This window comes from Platichthys flesus, chromosome 6, assembly GCF_949316205.1.
Source record: "Platichthys flesus chromosome 6, fPlaFle2.1, whole genome shotgun sequence".
In the NCBI taxonomy this organism is placed as follows: domain Eukaryota; kingdom Metazoa; phylum Chordata; class Actinopteri; order Pleuronectiformes; family Pleuronectidae; genus Platichthys; species Platichthys flesus.
The window spans coordinates 26,772,255-26,788,166 of NC_084950.1; the positions used below are offsets into that span (position 1 = coordinate 26,772,255).

General features: G+C 39.8%; 1 protein-coding gene across 1 annotated transcript; it reads right to left on the minus strand.

Moving 5' to 3' along the window:
• Positions 1 to 8,586: 8,586 nt before the first annotated feature.
• LOC133955616 (olfactomedin-like) lies at positions 8,587 to 15,636 on the minus strand. Its single transcript, XM_062390542.1, has 5 exons — positions 15,523 to 15,636; positions 15,191 to 15,349; positions 14,867 to 15,079; positions 14,634 to 14,766; positions 8,587 to 9,658 (listed from the first exon to the last, which is right to left on the minus strand). Exons 1-5 carry the CDS (start codon positions 15,556 to 15,558, stop codon positions 8,811 to 8,813), a joined length of 1,389 nt encoding a protein of 462 aa, XP_062246526.1. The 5' UTR covers positions 15,559 to 15,636; the 3' UTR covers positions 8,587 to 8,810.
• Between the last annotated feature and the right edge of the window lie 276 nt (positions 15,637 to 15,912).

Genomic DNA, 15,912 nt, shown 5'->3' on the forward strand with positions numbered 1-15,912 from the left:
AATGAGTCTTCTTTCATGTACGGCTGGCTTGTCCTGCAGTGATTTTAACTGTTAGTTGGGATGGCTTAAACCATAGTATTTTATCGTATTTTATTGAATCGTCAGTGTTGATTTTTTGTGACCTTTTCCCTTGTGTTGTTGTATGTATATATGCATATTTATTTCATTCTTATTTATTTATTTTCTCAATGTATTAACTGTTCATTGTACCCTCGGCACAATTGTAAATGAGGGTCTTATTCCTCAATGTGTTTTCCGAGGCTTGAATAAATAATCAATCAATCAATGAGACTAAATTTGGGCTGACCAAAGAACCCTGTGGAACACATTGGTTAACTTTGGTGCACATATATGACTCCTCATTAATTTGCACAATAGTGACTCTTGCCAAGGCTGTTTCCATGCTGTGATTAGCTCTTAATCCTGACTGAAGGTCTTCATATACATTACCTTCCTGGAGAAACTCAAACAGCTGATTGGCTACACCTTCTCAAGGATTTTAGATAGGAAGGGGAGATTAGATATCGGTCTGTAGATGGCTAAAACCTCCGGGTCCATATTGTTTTTTTTTTGATCGGGTTTGATTACAGCTAGTTTAAAAGACTGTAGTTCATATCCTGACGATAATGAAAGTTTGATTGTTTTCAGTAAAGTAATATTTACAAGGTGCAGAATTTGTTTTAGCAACTTTGTAGGAATAGGATCTTAGATACAAGTTGTAGGTTCAGAAGATTATATTTTTGTGGATGTTGATCAAGAGTGATTAGAGAGAAGCTATCTTATATTACATATTTCAGGAGGGGTACAACTGGCAGGACACCACTGAGAAGTAGGTGAGGGAAATGTTTTTTCTTTTTGTAGAGCAGGTGTGCTTCTGCCAGAATGGAAATATGTGTCATGTTCTTTCAGTTTAGTTTGTTTATTTCAGCCTCTGTGTTTTCTGTTTCCTGTTTTATTTTGTATTCTCTGTTCCTTGTGGGGTGTTTCTGTCTTCACTTCCTGTCTTGGTGATTGTCTTTCTAACTCCTCATGTGTTGCACCTGTGGCCAATTAACCCTGCCTTCCCTGTGTGTATTAAAGCCTCTGTCCTTCCCCTTGTCCTCTGTCAGATTGTCTGTTTTGCTTCCTGTTTTTCTCCCACTGTTTCTCTGTGGTTCTTGTTCCTCGTGCCGTCTGGTTAAGGATATTCCATGGAGCTGTCCTTTTCTGCGTTCCTGCCCTGTCCTGATCTCCTGAGCCTCTCGTGTAAGCTTCCTTGTGCTTTTTTTTCGTTAAAGAGTCTTTTTGTTAAACATCTCTGCTCCTGGGTCCATATACTTCACACAACCCTCACAATATGAGCTACATAAAAGTCACAATAATTTTTTAAAACATCATTGTTTCAGGCCGTCATGAAGTACCAGGAGCAGGCGAGTGTGTGTACGGTGTGTGTGTGCTCCCAGATAGCGCTCCGCCCCACTCAGACAGACACAGTGAGATCAGAGCTCGTTCACGTGAAGCAGCCGTTCAGTGACTGACTGCTTCTTAACTACGGAAACAGTGAAAACAGAGTTTCTCATCAGAGCTTCAGTATCTGTTTTCGCCTCCAGTCTGACCTGCTCTCGATTTTCTGTTTATTTTTTCGCCAACTAAAATGTATATATTTAAGCTATTAGGCTGCAGCTATTTGTTTTTATCTATTTCAAAATAGGGTGCTTCTTATTTCATACATTTTCCACAAATATGGGGAGGACTCAAATTTCCTGGGGGTGGACCTTCAGCTATGTCTTTGCTTCACAGAATGTAACCAATGTTGTCCACCTCCAGTAGGCTGCCCCTATCAACGACGTTGGGCCCACAAACCACCAGAATGCAGGGCACAACATGGATACAACGCCAAATTAATTCCAATTCCCTGATATTTGAGCCACCAACTTGTGTGGCTACGCGCGACAAAATCTCACTCCAAGGTTTTTTGAAAAGGTGGCAGCTCTGACAAATAAATAAGTTACATTGGGCTAACAGCAATTTGACTCCAGTGTGAGTGCCCTCAGGAAAATTAAAAAATGCTGTGTATCTGAGAATAAAGTATGATAAGCACTTCCACCTGATACAACAATTCATTGTGTGTCAAGTCAGTGGATGTCCATGAAAACAATGGGGTTATAGAGATCATACTTTAGCACTTGTTGAGACTTGGTGTTTGTGAACTACAGTTTGGCCTACATGTGTAGTCAAAAGCTTAAAGGCCGGCGCATGCTTCTGCAACTGCGGATTTTTCCGCATGCGCAATAAAATAAAGTGACACCCAGTGGGTCATAATGCTGATGTTATCATTTCTTAGCGCAGCGGTTCCCGGTCTTGTTTCCAAACTGCGTTGCTATCTCAACACCCCCCCCCCAGCTTCCACACACAGTCAGCAGGGACTCCGTATGTGACCGTACACACATGCCGTCAGGGCTCTAACCAGCCACCGTCAACCGGACAACTTCGCTGGCTTAACACACTTGTCACATTAGTAAGCGGACCAGTGACAGCAAATGGCTATCCGTAGGCTCTCCGCCATGCCGACGTGTAGTTAGAAAACTCAGAGCTGAACGAAAAGCTCTCCCCGGAGAGAAGGTTCCACGGCAAAGAAGGCGGTCCTCTGTCCGTGTCCGTCAAAACGGAGAAGCATAAATTGGCCTTTAGAGACGCCTTCTTTGTGTGAGGCAGTCGTCGTCGACTGTTTGTTTACATCGCCACTGCTGCTTCTCATAGCAAGAAGGGGTACGCAAGCATGCAAGAGGCACTAGAAGCTAGAGCCTCCACAACTCAGTCTCCCAGGATGCCTCAACGTCACACAGAGGTGTGAAAACCGACCGGAGACACAAGTGTCAACCACTATTGGTCACTCTGGGCCCCATTACCTATGACGTCAAAAACCCAATATAAGGCCAAGGCTCTCCCTCTTCTTTCTCTTTCCATCTACCTCTCCGACAGGAATTCTCACTGCCTCGATTAATCTTTCCACGAAACCCTCAATGGAGGAGAGCTGCAGCTTCCAGCTTATCTCACCAAGGAAACCTTGCAATCCAAGCCATACCAACCTTCAAGCAACAACGCGATGTCCTGCCTGAGGAATTCGAACAGCAACTGAGCTGCATTGCTCAGCAGAACCGAAAAGACAGCAACCGCAATCCAGCAAACGACTTTACTTGACGAACAGCAAACCATCCATTTTTCCCTTTCCATGGATGGGTCACACAACTAATAATTAAACTAGGCTAAGCAAGACTGTTTATTCAATTCCTTGTAATGTTTATAAGTTTGATTTGTGTTGCTATGATATTTTGGTTACAAGTTAATTTGAAAGTTAATGTTAGTTATGTTCTTCAGTCTTTCCTTGCATGCATCTAATAACAAATTCCTCCACCGAGTGTGCATACATACAGTATGAATATTTGTGGCCTACATGTGTATGAAAGACTGACTGTGCAAAGGTAGTAAAATACAGAATGCGGAAAAACATGTAACTCACAGCACTAATCATTAAGCACACACATACCCACACAAAAGCCTATTTATATATAGCATCTGGCATTCATTCATATTAATCTAGTGTAGCACTTCTTTAATCCTATTAACCCCCTACAGCATTGCTGTGCTGCACCTTTCCATCCCCTGGCTGTATATATCATTATTAAACATGGCCACAGTCAAATTCTGTGTAAATAAACTGCAGTATCGGGGACTATAGCGTTTTGGTTGATGACTATGTAAAGGGAAATTTTGTGTTTACCTTAACCATCATGCATTGAGTCATGCAGACAGTTTGTGCAGATTAAAGAATATAAGTAGAGCCATGACACTAATGCTGATGTTGGAGGATGGATGATGGAGGAGTGTTCTTGGGTGAAATAATGCTTAGACATCATCTAGGTACAGTAACATACAGTTGGGTGACCTGCTGACTCTAGATATTAAAGCCCCATAACGTTGCTATACATTTTACATTCTTCCAGCAGCTAGCAGGAAGTACTTTTGTTTTACACTCCAACAAAACTGGACAGAAAGATCAGTGGAAGAACATATTCAAACATAACTCATATGTTATAATTTTACAGTGTGTTCTATGTATGGATTTTGATGATCAATGTGACACATATGTATAGAACTGTACACCATTATGTTGACTAAAGCAAAATTGTACATTAATGAACCTGAAATGTTCATTATTACATCCAACAAATGATTAGCTATGGTAAATGAGTTGTATGTATACAGAGCTTTTCTAGTCTTGATGACCACTCAAAGCGTTTTACAGTTTATTGCCATTAATCCATTCACACACACATACATACAGTAAATCTATAGGGAGCACTTTTCTATGATGGGCAATGTAGGGTTCAGTATATTGCTCAAGGTCAGGGATCAAAATACGAGTAATATTACAGCTACTGCAAATACATGGTCCCCAGAGGATAAACACAATTATTCCAAATAAATGGATGGACGCTTAGTTCAGTAGTTTTTGAGTAATCCTGCTTACAGAAAGGCAAACTAGCAAATGTTTGAAGAGGAAACAAACTGTAGGAACCCTTTAAGAATTGAAAATGTATCATCAATTTGCAATAATTTCTGAAAACAACACTTTCTACATTTACAATGTGTCTGAGTGCTTTTGTGAAAATACAGGCCATTATTTCCTTTGATTTGTTACTATGAATCTCGGTATAGTAAATTAGATATGATTCATTATTTTATCTTTTTGAATTTACCCTTAAGGGTGCCTGACCAAGCAGTCAACGTCATTTCATTCGAAATATATTAGTGTTTCTACTGTGTATACTATACGTCTATTATATCTCCATCATTGAACAGTACATGCTCCTATGGATTTAAGCTGATAAACCAGGCTTATTTTTCCATGAAATACGCCTGGTGCAGCTTTAGAGGGATAGTTCACAGAAAAGCAAAAATGCAATCATTATCTACTCACCACCATGCCAATAGAGGGATGGGTGTCTCAGGGAGAACCAGCAATGCAGCAGAATCAAATACAATTGAAGTCAATTGTGACTACTTCTTCAGATGTAATTAAACAACAAAACACATTCCACCATACTGCTCGTGGGATGTCATCCTCTGATACCATCGTTAAAGCATGTTAACCTTCTCACTGACACACCAGAGAAGTGCACACAAAGGGTGTTGCTATATCCGCTTGCTTTGACACTGCCGGTGTTCGACTTTTAGGATTAAAACCTGGTGTAAAGGACCTCGTTTTGAGTCAAATGGGAATGTCTTGGCTTATGGATGATTTGGCCCTGGAGACTTACGAGTATGGACTTCCTGGCAATAACTTTGAGGCAATGCTTTAAGTGGACACTATACAACACACAGTGATAATGCATTTGGTTAGAGAAATGTGATGGGGAGCAATGCTTTTTAAACCCCTGCATTGGTCTTTAGACCTAATTCCTATAGACACCACTCTTTCCACCTCATTTGTCGGGAATATCCTGGTTCTCTCAAGGCGATCGGATGTCACAGATGTTAAATTACTAGTATGAAGAAAAAAAAACTACAGATCCACCAGAAGTAATGGATTGCACTTAACAGAATCTCTTATTATACTAAGCTATCAAACACCAATAAATACTAGAATGGCACTTAGAATAGTGCATACCTCCACCAAGCCCCAACAGGCCCTTTCCTTGAGAAATCAGGAAAATGTTTGAAAAACACACAAAATCCTGAAGATGGTGAATAAGAAAATTCTTGAAGATCAGCTACAAAGTTTAAATAGTTTTTCTCTAATCCGTTGAGCAATTTCTGACTAATATTGCTTTAATGCTTAATATTGCTTATTCTTTTTGTTGATCTCAACTAAAGTCCTACATTACAATGAGTAGTTACTATCAAGATCCATGAGTTATTCTTTGGGAGAATTGAGCGTATATTAGAAATCTTGCAATGTTAAAGAAAGTGGAAAAAAATTGGTGGATGATCTGGTCTGGATCAGCACCATTGTTTTATTCCTGAACCATATACCAAGTCTTTCCACCAATTTTTTTTTAAATCTGTTCTGCTGTATTTGTGATATCTACTTTACAAACAAACATACAAACCAATCCATAAACAAAAAGACAGGTGAAAACACAACCTCCTTATGAGAGGTTTTGAGCTCTATTAGTAGATCTATTGCATTTCTTCATCTATTATCATACTTTCTGACTTGTTTCTGTATGACAAGTTTAGAGTAAATGATCTGTAACTGGTCATCTCTACAGAAGGGAAAATTTGCTATGATGAATGAGAAAAATTTAAGATTAAATTATGAATGAAGGCATCAACATTTTTAGAATATCCCAGTATGTCATTACAGAATATGTAGATCCTCCCCAGTCTGTTTCCCGTTACAGAAACATGAAATCAGTCAAACCACATACAGTAAAGAGTAGCCCATTAAGTTCTGTCCTGAGCCTGCCGACTGCTGTTTGGCGTCTATAAATCTGCAGGGCAGCAGGTCTGTTATTATGTGACCAGCGCTTTGGGTGTGTCTGAGAGGCAGCCATCCAGCAACTGGAAACCAGGCCACAGCAGCATCTGTCCTCCTGAAGTCAGTACGAGTATCCACTGCCTCCTACTGTGTACTAGCAGTACTGCTACAAACTGTTTCTCTACGTCATTTACTGACTCACTCTCACACAGGCTTGTGGGTGTATTGGCTCTATTAGAAAAAATTGAATAAAAACAATGTGGTTGTTGGAACCTTGGGGTGACATTTGCAACTGTGTAGTTTAAATTAGATAGAACTAACTTCCACGTTAGCATAATTGCCAAGGCTATTGCTGATACTAATTGCTGCATAAGCCAAGACAATAGATCAACACTGTGCAAAGTAGCGCAACGATAGCTCAGCACATCCCCTAATAGCATAAACATTCATACACGTCTATTTGTGTTAGTGCTTCAGTTTTTTTACTTAGAGCAGATAAAACCAATAGTTTTTTTTTTTATATTTGGAATGATTCAATAACAGATAACTCTGTACACCTTACACTTCATAGGATAATAAAGGTGCTTATTTTGGTTGACTGTTTGTTTTAAACCATACCCTACAACAAGTTAGCAATGACATGTTTTTATAATGGACTCATGTAATTAATACATTTTTATTGAATTCTGTTGTGGCCTCATATATTTCTCGGAAAATAAAACTGGAACCTGGTGTCTAATGTAGCACCTTGACCTTACCCTCCTAGTGACGTCACTAATAAATAACTGGTGGATGCTGTGGCTGAGTGGTCGTCCTCCAACCTGAAGGTCGGCCGTTCAAATCCCAGTCTGACCCATCTGCATGCCAAAGTGTCTTGGGCAAGATACTGAACCCTGAATGGCCCCCCATAGAATAACAAAGTGCTGCAAATAGATGCATTGTATGAATGTGTGTGTGAATGTAAAACTGTACTGTAAAGCGCTTTGAGTGGTCTTCAAGACTAGAAAAGTGTTATATAAATACAAAACCAATTACCATTTACTTCTGTCCCATAAAATCGCTTTTCACCTCCACCTCACTGAAAAACACCTCGATGTCAGTTCAGAAAGTTTTGCTTCCTCTTCTCATCGCTTGATGCCGTGACACCTGACCCATTGGTCAGCAGCATGATTTAATATTCATGAAGTGGTTTGAATTGACCATTTATGGTTGAAAGTGAGCGTGTGGAGGGCGGAGTATAAGCCAGATCCATGTACGAAAGTTTCCTGGTGGACTGTGATTTATAATATGAACATTGGGTTCATTTTTTATAAATCAGAATGATCTTTTGCGTACGCCATTTCCGGCTTTTGTGCGCACGTACACTTTTAGTATGAATCCCACGCATTTTATAAATGAGACCCCTTGGCCAAACTCATGCTATTCCTTTAATCCCAATAACATGTACCAGTCTCTGGGACAGAGTCCTGTGATATATGGTGTGAAAAGATTCAGAAGAACAAGTACTGAGTCAAGACCGTTGTCTGAGGCCATGCAAAGGACATTGGACAGTGTGGCCTAGGGGGTAGAGTGGTCGTTCTCCTACAAGAAGGTTGCCGGTTCAATCCCCACTCTTCGCAATCTGCATGCCGAAGTGTCTTTGGCAAGATACTGAGCCCCTAAATCAGCGTCAGACAAATGACACGTAATGTAATATAGCTGTCTCTGTGCAATGATTGATTCTAAATTCTGACAGTTTTCAAACAAACCATTCCTATGCAAATCATTTTATAAAATGTCCGCAAGAAGGTTAGATATGAGTCTGTGGTTAGCTGAATACACAAAATATATGTTAGTATATTGTACATGGATAAGTGACATGGTTGTATAATCTGGAACAAAGTAGATTTATTACTTTTTATTTTTATTAATTATGAATTGCTATATGCTATTTTCATTACTTGGCTGTATTATAATAGGGTATAATTTCCATCACTTTGTGTAGTGGTGTTTTCAATTATTCCATCTGTTTTATATTCCATTTTGAATTTAGTCCAGAACGATATTACCAACTCCCCTAACACACCTTCAATACATGGCAAGAATAAAGAGGCAAATGGAAATAACCACTGCTTGAGTCTTAATGTAATGCATTGCTGTAATTTTAATTTATTTACACCATAAGTACTACATGAAAAGACACACAGTTACATGCTGTATATGAAATACTTTTATATTTTAAAATATTGCTGACATTGGCTCATGACACCGTTTGAATAGCCTCTAATGAAATGTTTCCAGCTTTGGTCATTTCCTGTGTTATATGAACATGGCTAACATGAGAAATAGCGAGTACAACTGCACCAGATCAGAAGTGGGCCTGGTAGGCCAGTAGATATCCGTTATTGTACATGTAGATCTGCCTGTTGGTGGGGTTGTAGCTCACACTGGCTACTCCTTTACTTACTTTTTCCAATGAGATTGAAAGTGTGTTGTCCTCTTTGCCTGTTGCGGGGTCAAACGCGTAGAAAACCTCTTCAAGAGTGTCTTCCACATAACGGGTGGCATAAAGCACGCCGCACACCATAAAAGCATTACTCACTGCCTTCTTGAAAAGCCTTGTTTCCCATGTCTGTGAGACATTGAGTGTTGCACCCTCACTGTCCCAAACCAGGCGGCTCATCACTAGATTACCATGGTTACCAACAGTGGCATAGATAGCCCATAGACCTGTCTCATCTGCCTCTAAATCTACATCACTATTGGCCTGGCAGTCATAGTAACAATAAGGGAACTTGTTGTTGAAACCCACTCCGTTGCCTGGAAGTGTTACACGTTTGACGTCGTTTGTTTTGAGGTCGTAGCGGCAAACATCTGCAGAGCGGTAACAGTGATAGTACAGTGCTTCACCATACAGGACAGCACTGGGACCCTCAATCGCATTTGCATGGGTGTGGGATGGAGCAAAGGTAAAGATCTTGTGGTTGACAGAGGCCATGAAGTCGTCAAAGGTTTGGTATACGCGCAGAGTATTTCCCCAGATGTGGCTGCTGATCAGAGACTGAACCCAATAGCTGGTCTTCTGCTCATCACTGTCCATCTGCGCCTGTTTGCCCCATGAACCAGAGACGTAGCTCTTTCCATTGGGACTGATCTTAGTTGTGACAGGTTTACTGATGTTGGTGATCAGACCTTTAAGGCAGTACCTTCCCTGGCCTGGAAATAGGGAGTAGAGAGGAGTCTCATGGTCAGGTACAGTACAGGCATAATAAATGTCTCTCTGTCTTGAATCCTAAGGGCACATGATTGCTGTCAGAAATAATTATTTACACAATATCATACACAGTTTATATATGCATGTTACTTATAATATGTAATATCAATGATTATGTTATATATTTCTGTCTTTCACATTAAGAGAACTGTTCTTTACTGCTTTATCTCTGATATCAATACTTTTAAACTGAGATTTGAAGTTGTAGTTGTAATTTCAATAAACATATCAATGAAATTATTTTCTTAATCACACAGAAAATGTGGAAGGTCTTTTTTTCTGGCACAGTCACACAACACAGTTTAGAGACAAATCAAAAACAGTTATTAGTTTCCCTTTTCTGTACACGTAAGAAAGCTGAGTAAATGCTAAATAAAGATTACTAACTGAAAAATGTGGCCCCTGCCTCACTTTAAACCTAGTTCATTTTTTACTATTTAATATACGTTGGGAAGATTTTATTCGAAGTTGAATTGTATTTCATTAAACATTGTCGAAGAGGCCGGAATTCTCAAAAAACATTGTATTTAGGTTTGTTGCATTGTCACTATGTTTTGTAGCTACAATGTTACACATTGTGAATGTGGTACTCTTCATGCTTTGAGAAATGTATCTGGATTTCAGATATAGCAGAGCCATGTTTACACTTTCTTTGTCAATTTATTTGGTCTGCATGTTTGTATTGCTTATTGCAATCATGGTCCATAGGTCATTACATTAACTTGCTTTAATTTCCTGGAGACATACAGTTTCAATCAGAAATATTCAACCCCCCAATGATTTTAAGGATTTATCAATTACAGGATTCTGCTTCGGATGACTTCTTTATGAGTTGAATGATAACAAAATCAACACAGAAAATGCCTGATGTAGTATTTGTGTGTAACAGTATATTTTATTAAAATAGCCATGTCTCAATTTTTCAACCCCTATATAATATTGTTGTTTTTAATGCTGTATGACAGTTTTTATGGCCTAAAGTCGAGTTGAGTTAGTTAAGCCTTTGGGAACTCTATAATGATCCTTCATTTGCTTCAGCTTTGATGCATAATAAACCCCACCCTTGAAGGTATTCAAGGTGAGTTGCAATCATTGGAAAGACAAAGCTGCTTCCACGAAAGCTGAGAGAGATTATTTCATCAAACCTGAAGGGCTTATAAGGAAGTTTAAAACATATGGAGGAGCTTCAAACCTGCCTGGCCGTCGAAGAAAGCCCAACATTTCATCAAGGCCCTCAGCAACTTAGTCAGAACAACTAAGAAAAACCCCTGTGTGACTGCAAGACACCTTTGTATGACCTGATGAATGCTGGTACAAGTGCTTCAGTGGCAACTATAAAACGTGCACTGAATAAACAAGGACTTCTTGGCCAGACTCAAAGATGCAGTCAGCTCTTGACCACAATGAACATCAAAAGTCGACTAGAATAAGCCAGGAGGAATTTGGATAAGACGACTGAGTTTTGTGTGACAGTTCTATGGAATGATGAAACCAATCTGGAACTATTTGGCAGAGGTGTGGACTCGAGTCACATGACTTGGACTCGAGTCAGACTCGAGTCATGAATTTGATGACTTTAGACTCGACTTGACAAAATGTAAAGAGACTTGCAACTCGACTTGGACTTCAAAATCAATGACTCGTGACTTCACTTGGACTTGAGCCGTTTGACTTGTTAAGACTTGCTCCTTTCCCCAAAACACAAAGATTAAAAAGTATGTTATTAAGGAGCGCTCTGTATCTGTCATCGTGTTTGTGTGCGTCTGTGTGTGCAGCGCCGCCGCTCCCAAAACGCGCACTACGCGCTGTGCGTCGGGCACCAAGTCCTGAGGGGGCACCAAAAAAAAGCAACTGAAAAATTATCATAGTTATTATAATTATGTAGCCGAGCGTTTGGTTGTATCATAAGTCCGGCTTCAGCCGACAAAGGACACGAGAGCAGGTCATGCGCTCGGACCGGCACACCCGTTTATTCTCCGTTCATTTTACAACTTCACTCATCAAAGCACCCACTTCCTTTAAAACCCCCTTCCAAAATAAGTCACTACCAACAACCCACTTAAAACCGGAAATACAAATCAACCCTCAACAATAACGTCATTAAATAAATTAGCTTACAATTATAATGCCGATATTATTTCAGTATAGAAATATTAGGTACCTTTTAGCCATTTATATCACACAAAAGGCAGAACAAGAGATATATTAAATTGCTCAAAAAAAGTAAAAGAAGATTGACTATTCCTGTTTGTACTTATTGATGATTATTTAATGTAATCATAGAGGAGTTATGCTTAGGGCACCAAAATGGCTCGCAGCGGCACTGGGTGGAATCATACTACGTCCACATCGTGCACAAATGACTGACAGACTTTTGGCCAATTTGGTCTTTTGCAAATGCAATTCAGCATAGGGCCCTGACATATAAAAAGCACAACCCTGTTCATTGTTATGTTCAAGTATTTGTTATGTTTCTCACATGTACACACACACACAGACAATATGAGGTAAGATAAATGAGATGAGATAAACACAGGACAGGACAGAAATGTTCATGTTCATGTATTTGTTATGTTTCTCACATGTACACACACACACAGACAATATGAGGTGAGACAAATGGGATGAGATAAACACAGGACAGGACAGAAACTGCTGTGGAACTAGTTAAAATGCAAAATACAATGTTAGCCCTTTTGTACAAATAATTACAGTTGCACTTGTTTTTTCAAATGTGTTCATTCTGTAGGAGTGGTTTAAAATGTAGAATATTCTTGCAAAATATGAGTTAAATGTTAAAAATGACTGGTTAATAGTGCAATAGGGAAGTGCAATGTTGGGACAATTGTTTTCTGTAATTTCAATTGCACTTGTTTTAATGAATAAATAAATATAGATTTTAAAAGCATACATGATCTGTGTAAATATATTATTACTCAGTGATCAAAAGGACTCGAAAAGACTCGAAACTCAAACTGCAGGACTTGGACTTGACTTGAGACTTGTCAGTCTTGACTTTGGACTTGACTCGGGACTTGCCTGTCTTGACTTGGGACTTGACTCGGGACTTGAGGGCAAAGACTTGAGACTTACTTGGGACTTGCAAAAAAATGACTTGGTCCCACCTCTGCTATTTGGACATATGGTCCAGCGGTATGTCTGGCGTACGAACGCCCAGGCTTATGACCATAAGAATACCATCCCCAAGGTCAAGCCTGATGGTGGGTCATTGATGATGTTGGGCTGTTTTTCTGCGGCAGAAATTGGTATTCTGATCAAGTACCTGGCATCATAGAACTCTCAGAAATACCAGGCCATTTTAAAGAATATGTGATGCCTTCTGTTGGTGATCATTGGATTTCCAGCAAGACAATGATCCAAAGACCACCTCTCAGTCAACTAAAGCTTGGTTGAGAAAAAGATCTTGGAACATCCTGGAGTGGCATTCACAGTCACCAGATTTAAATCTGATTGAAAATCTTTGGTGGGATTCAAATATGGCAGTTGCAGCACGGAAGCCATCAAACATCACTGATCGAGACGCTTTTGCACGTCAAAAATAGGCAACGATTCTGATCGAGAGGAGTGAGAAGCTTGTCCGCACTTGCCGAAAACCTTTTTTAGAATTTATAAAAACTAGAGGATGCGCCACAAAATACTCAGGCTGGGGATTGAATAATACTGCACATGCACATGTGTTAAAAGAGTTACATTTTTCATTTGAACTTCAAAGTAAGTCAACTTCTGTTGTCAAAATAATTAAAATATGTATCAATTATTGTCATTTATTGTCATTATCTTTTATCCACATCACTATAATGTCTTTTGAGGTCAGGGTGTTGAATATTTCTGATTGCAACTGTAACTATTATCTACCTAGGACTAACTCATTAAGATTAAGGTCTTTACAATACAAACACACACACTCACCCATATGTTTGTACTTCTATCTTATTGAGTGCACTCCATCACCTCCTGTGGATGATTTATATCTGTTGAGAATGCATCCGTGCGTGCAGAGAATAGGCAACTGCATTTTGAATATGTAAAAGCTGCGGCTTCAGTGTGTTTCCTGGCGTATCGCGCCAGGAAACACATGTATCCTTGAAATAAACACATATATCCTTGAAATAAATTATTAAATGCCGTTTTTACTTTGGGCTGATAACAGCAAAAGAGTGTGATATTCTTAGCGCGGCGTGGCGCTTCAGCGTCCGGTGTGAACCCGGCGTAAGTCTTATTCCAGTTTCAGACTACTCCTTCTTTGGTTAAACCAGACTCTGTGGATACTCTCCCTGATCAATGCTGCCAGCTGCACCAGCTGCATCAGCATCTCTGTATTGTGAGTCTTTTGACAGCCATGAAAGACACTTTGAATTTACCACACAGGAGGCTGATGATAGAAACAGCATGAGGAGGAAGTTCATCAATCAAGGTCAACATGCAACATGGAGCTACCGCCTACTACCTCAACTTCATCTTTAACCTCAGCACCTCACTTTATGGGTTACGGTTGAGGGGGGGCTGGGCACTCAAAACAGGTCAATCTGAGGAAGGCTGTTTTAGAAAGGGTAAAAAGGTGCTGTTTACATGATCCTTGTGGTATTTTGACCAAAATATGTAAAAGACATTTCATTAAGACCCCAAGAAACCATATCAACTGTGTTAAAATGGGCATACGATGGGTCCTTTTAAGTATAAAAACGAAATGCCGGAACCTAACCCTTACCTCCTTATTTCAGGAAAACTTCACCTAACCTTAAACTAATTATAACCCTAACCCTAAAACCAAGACTTAACATCAAACAGCCCATTGAAAAAAGTCAAATGTCCTCACACTGCAAGATCGAGGCTTAAAATGGTCCTCACAAATATATAAGTAGAAGGACACACACACACACACACACACACATTTACCTCTGAAGTCTTGGGGGATTGACTTGCAGGACTCAGCACTGTTCTTCAGGTGGCGCAATTTCTCTTTGACAGTCTTCATGTTAATGGTGTCTGACATTGTCTTCCTGTCTATATCTCTGCGCAATGTACCCACCTACACACATACACACACACGCATTATATATCTTCATGCTGCTTAATGCAGTAATATGGTAGCCTTTTTCTTTGCTGTACTATAATGATGTTTGCAGTACCTCTTTAGAGAGTTTCTGTGTTTGGCTGTTGTTTAACTGGTTGTGGATGGCACTGATGTCTGTCTCCAGCTGGCTGAGCTCCTGTCCCATCAGGCGCAGAGACAAGTCAGTGTACAGGCCCTGGTAGTGCAGGTACTGGTAAGGCTGCAGCCGAGCTGTCATATTTGTAAACAGAGCCTGGATCTGAGGGAGACGCTGATGGGATAATCCCACCTGCAAGGAAGCACAGAGGGAAACTGAAATTTTACTATTTCACCAAACATGCTAAACAGGTAAATTGAGGGGTCTGATAGTTCTCATAATTACCACTGTTATTGATCTTACCTGTTCCTGCAGGTTGCCTAAAGAATCTTCACAGGAGAGAACCTGCTCCAGCACAGCCTCGTACTTCACAGCAGGGAATGACCAAATGTTGGAGTTTACCTCGCACACGCACGAGCCATTGTTCTTCACACCCCACACACGCTCAGTCTGACTGTCATCCTGTACTCACATATGCATTTAACATGAAATTATGATTCATATAATATGTAATACCAAATTTTACAACATTTACAGTTGACGAACCGCAGAAAAAAGACTGCAACAAAACAAAGAACCAAATAATAAGAAGTATTTTCTTGTATCGCTAGCTTGTAGGAGTAAGACACACTCACAGTAAATGACAGCAGCAGGAGGAGCAGCAGCAGCATCTTTAGAGCTGGAGGAAAGAATCGTGTACAAACAATGACTGACACTCTTATCACTGGAAAGACCAGCCCTCCTCTTCCTTGTACCCTCACAGCAACAACACATCTTTTGCTGATGCAGTCTTGAAATCTCAAATGTGGATGTGAAACTCCTAAATGTTAAAACTATGGAGTTTCCCCTTCCCCAACACCATATTTTCCGACCCTTCATGAAATGGTTATAATAACCCCAGCCCTATTTGCAATATCCTCCTATTGTTGTTTACTCTTAAGAAATGCTTTGAAAGATCTGATCTTGGTAAGGACATGGAAGAAACACTTATAAAACATCATAATATAGTTACATGCTTTAATGTA

What these genes read in the sequence shown, in the direction of transcription:
- LOC133955616 (XM_062390542.1), bottom strand. Translation starts at nt 15,558, where the DNA reads ATGCTGCTGCTGCTCCTCCTGCTGCTGTCATTTACT. An exon ending in TAGGCAACCTGCAGGAACAG is followed by an intron (nt 15,080 to 15,190) that starts GTAAGATCAATA and finishes GCTTCCTTGCAG; the next exon opens with GTGGGATTATCCCATCAGCG. An exon ending in CACAGAAACTCTCTAAAGAG is followed by an intron (nt 14,767 to 14,866) that starts GTACTGCAAACA and finishes GTATGTGTGTAG; the next exon opens with GTGGGTACATTGCGCAGAGA.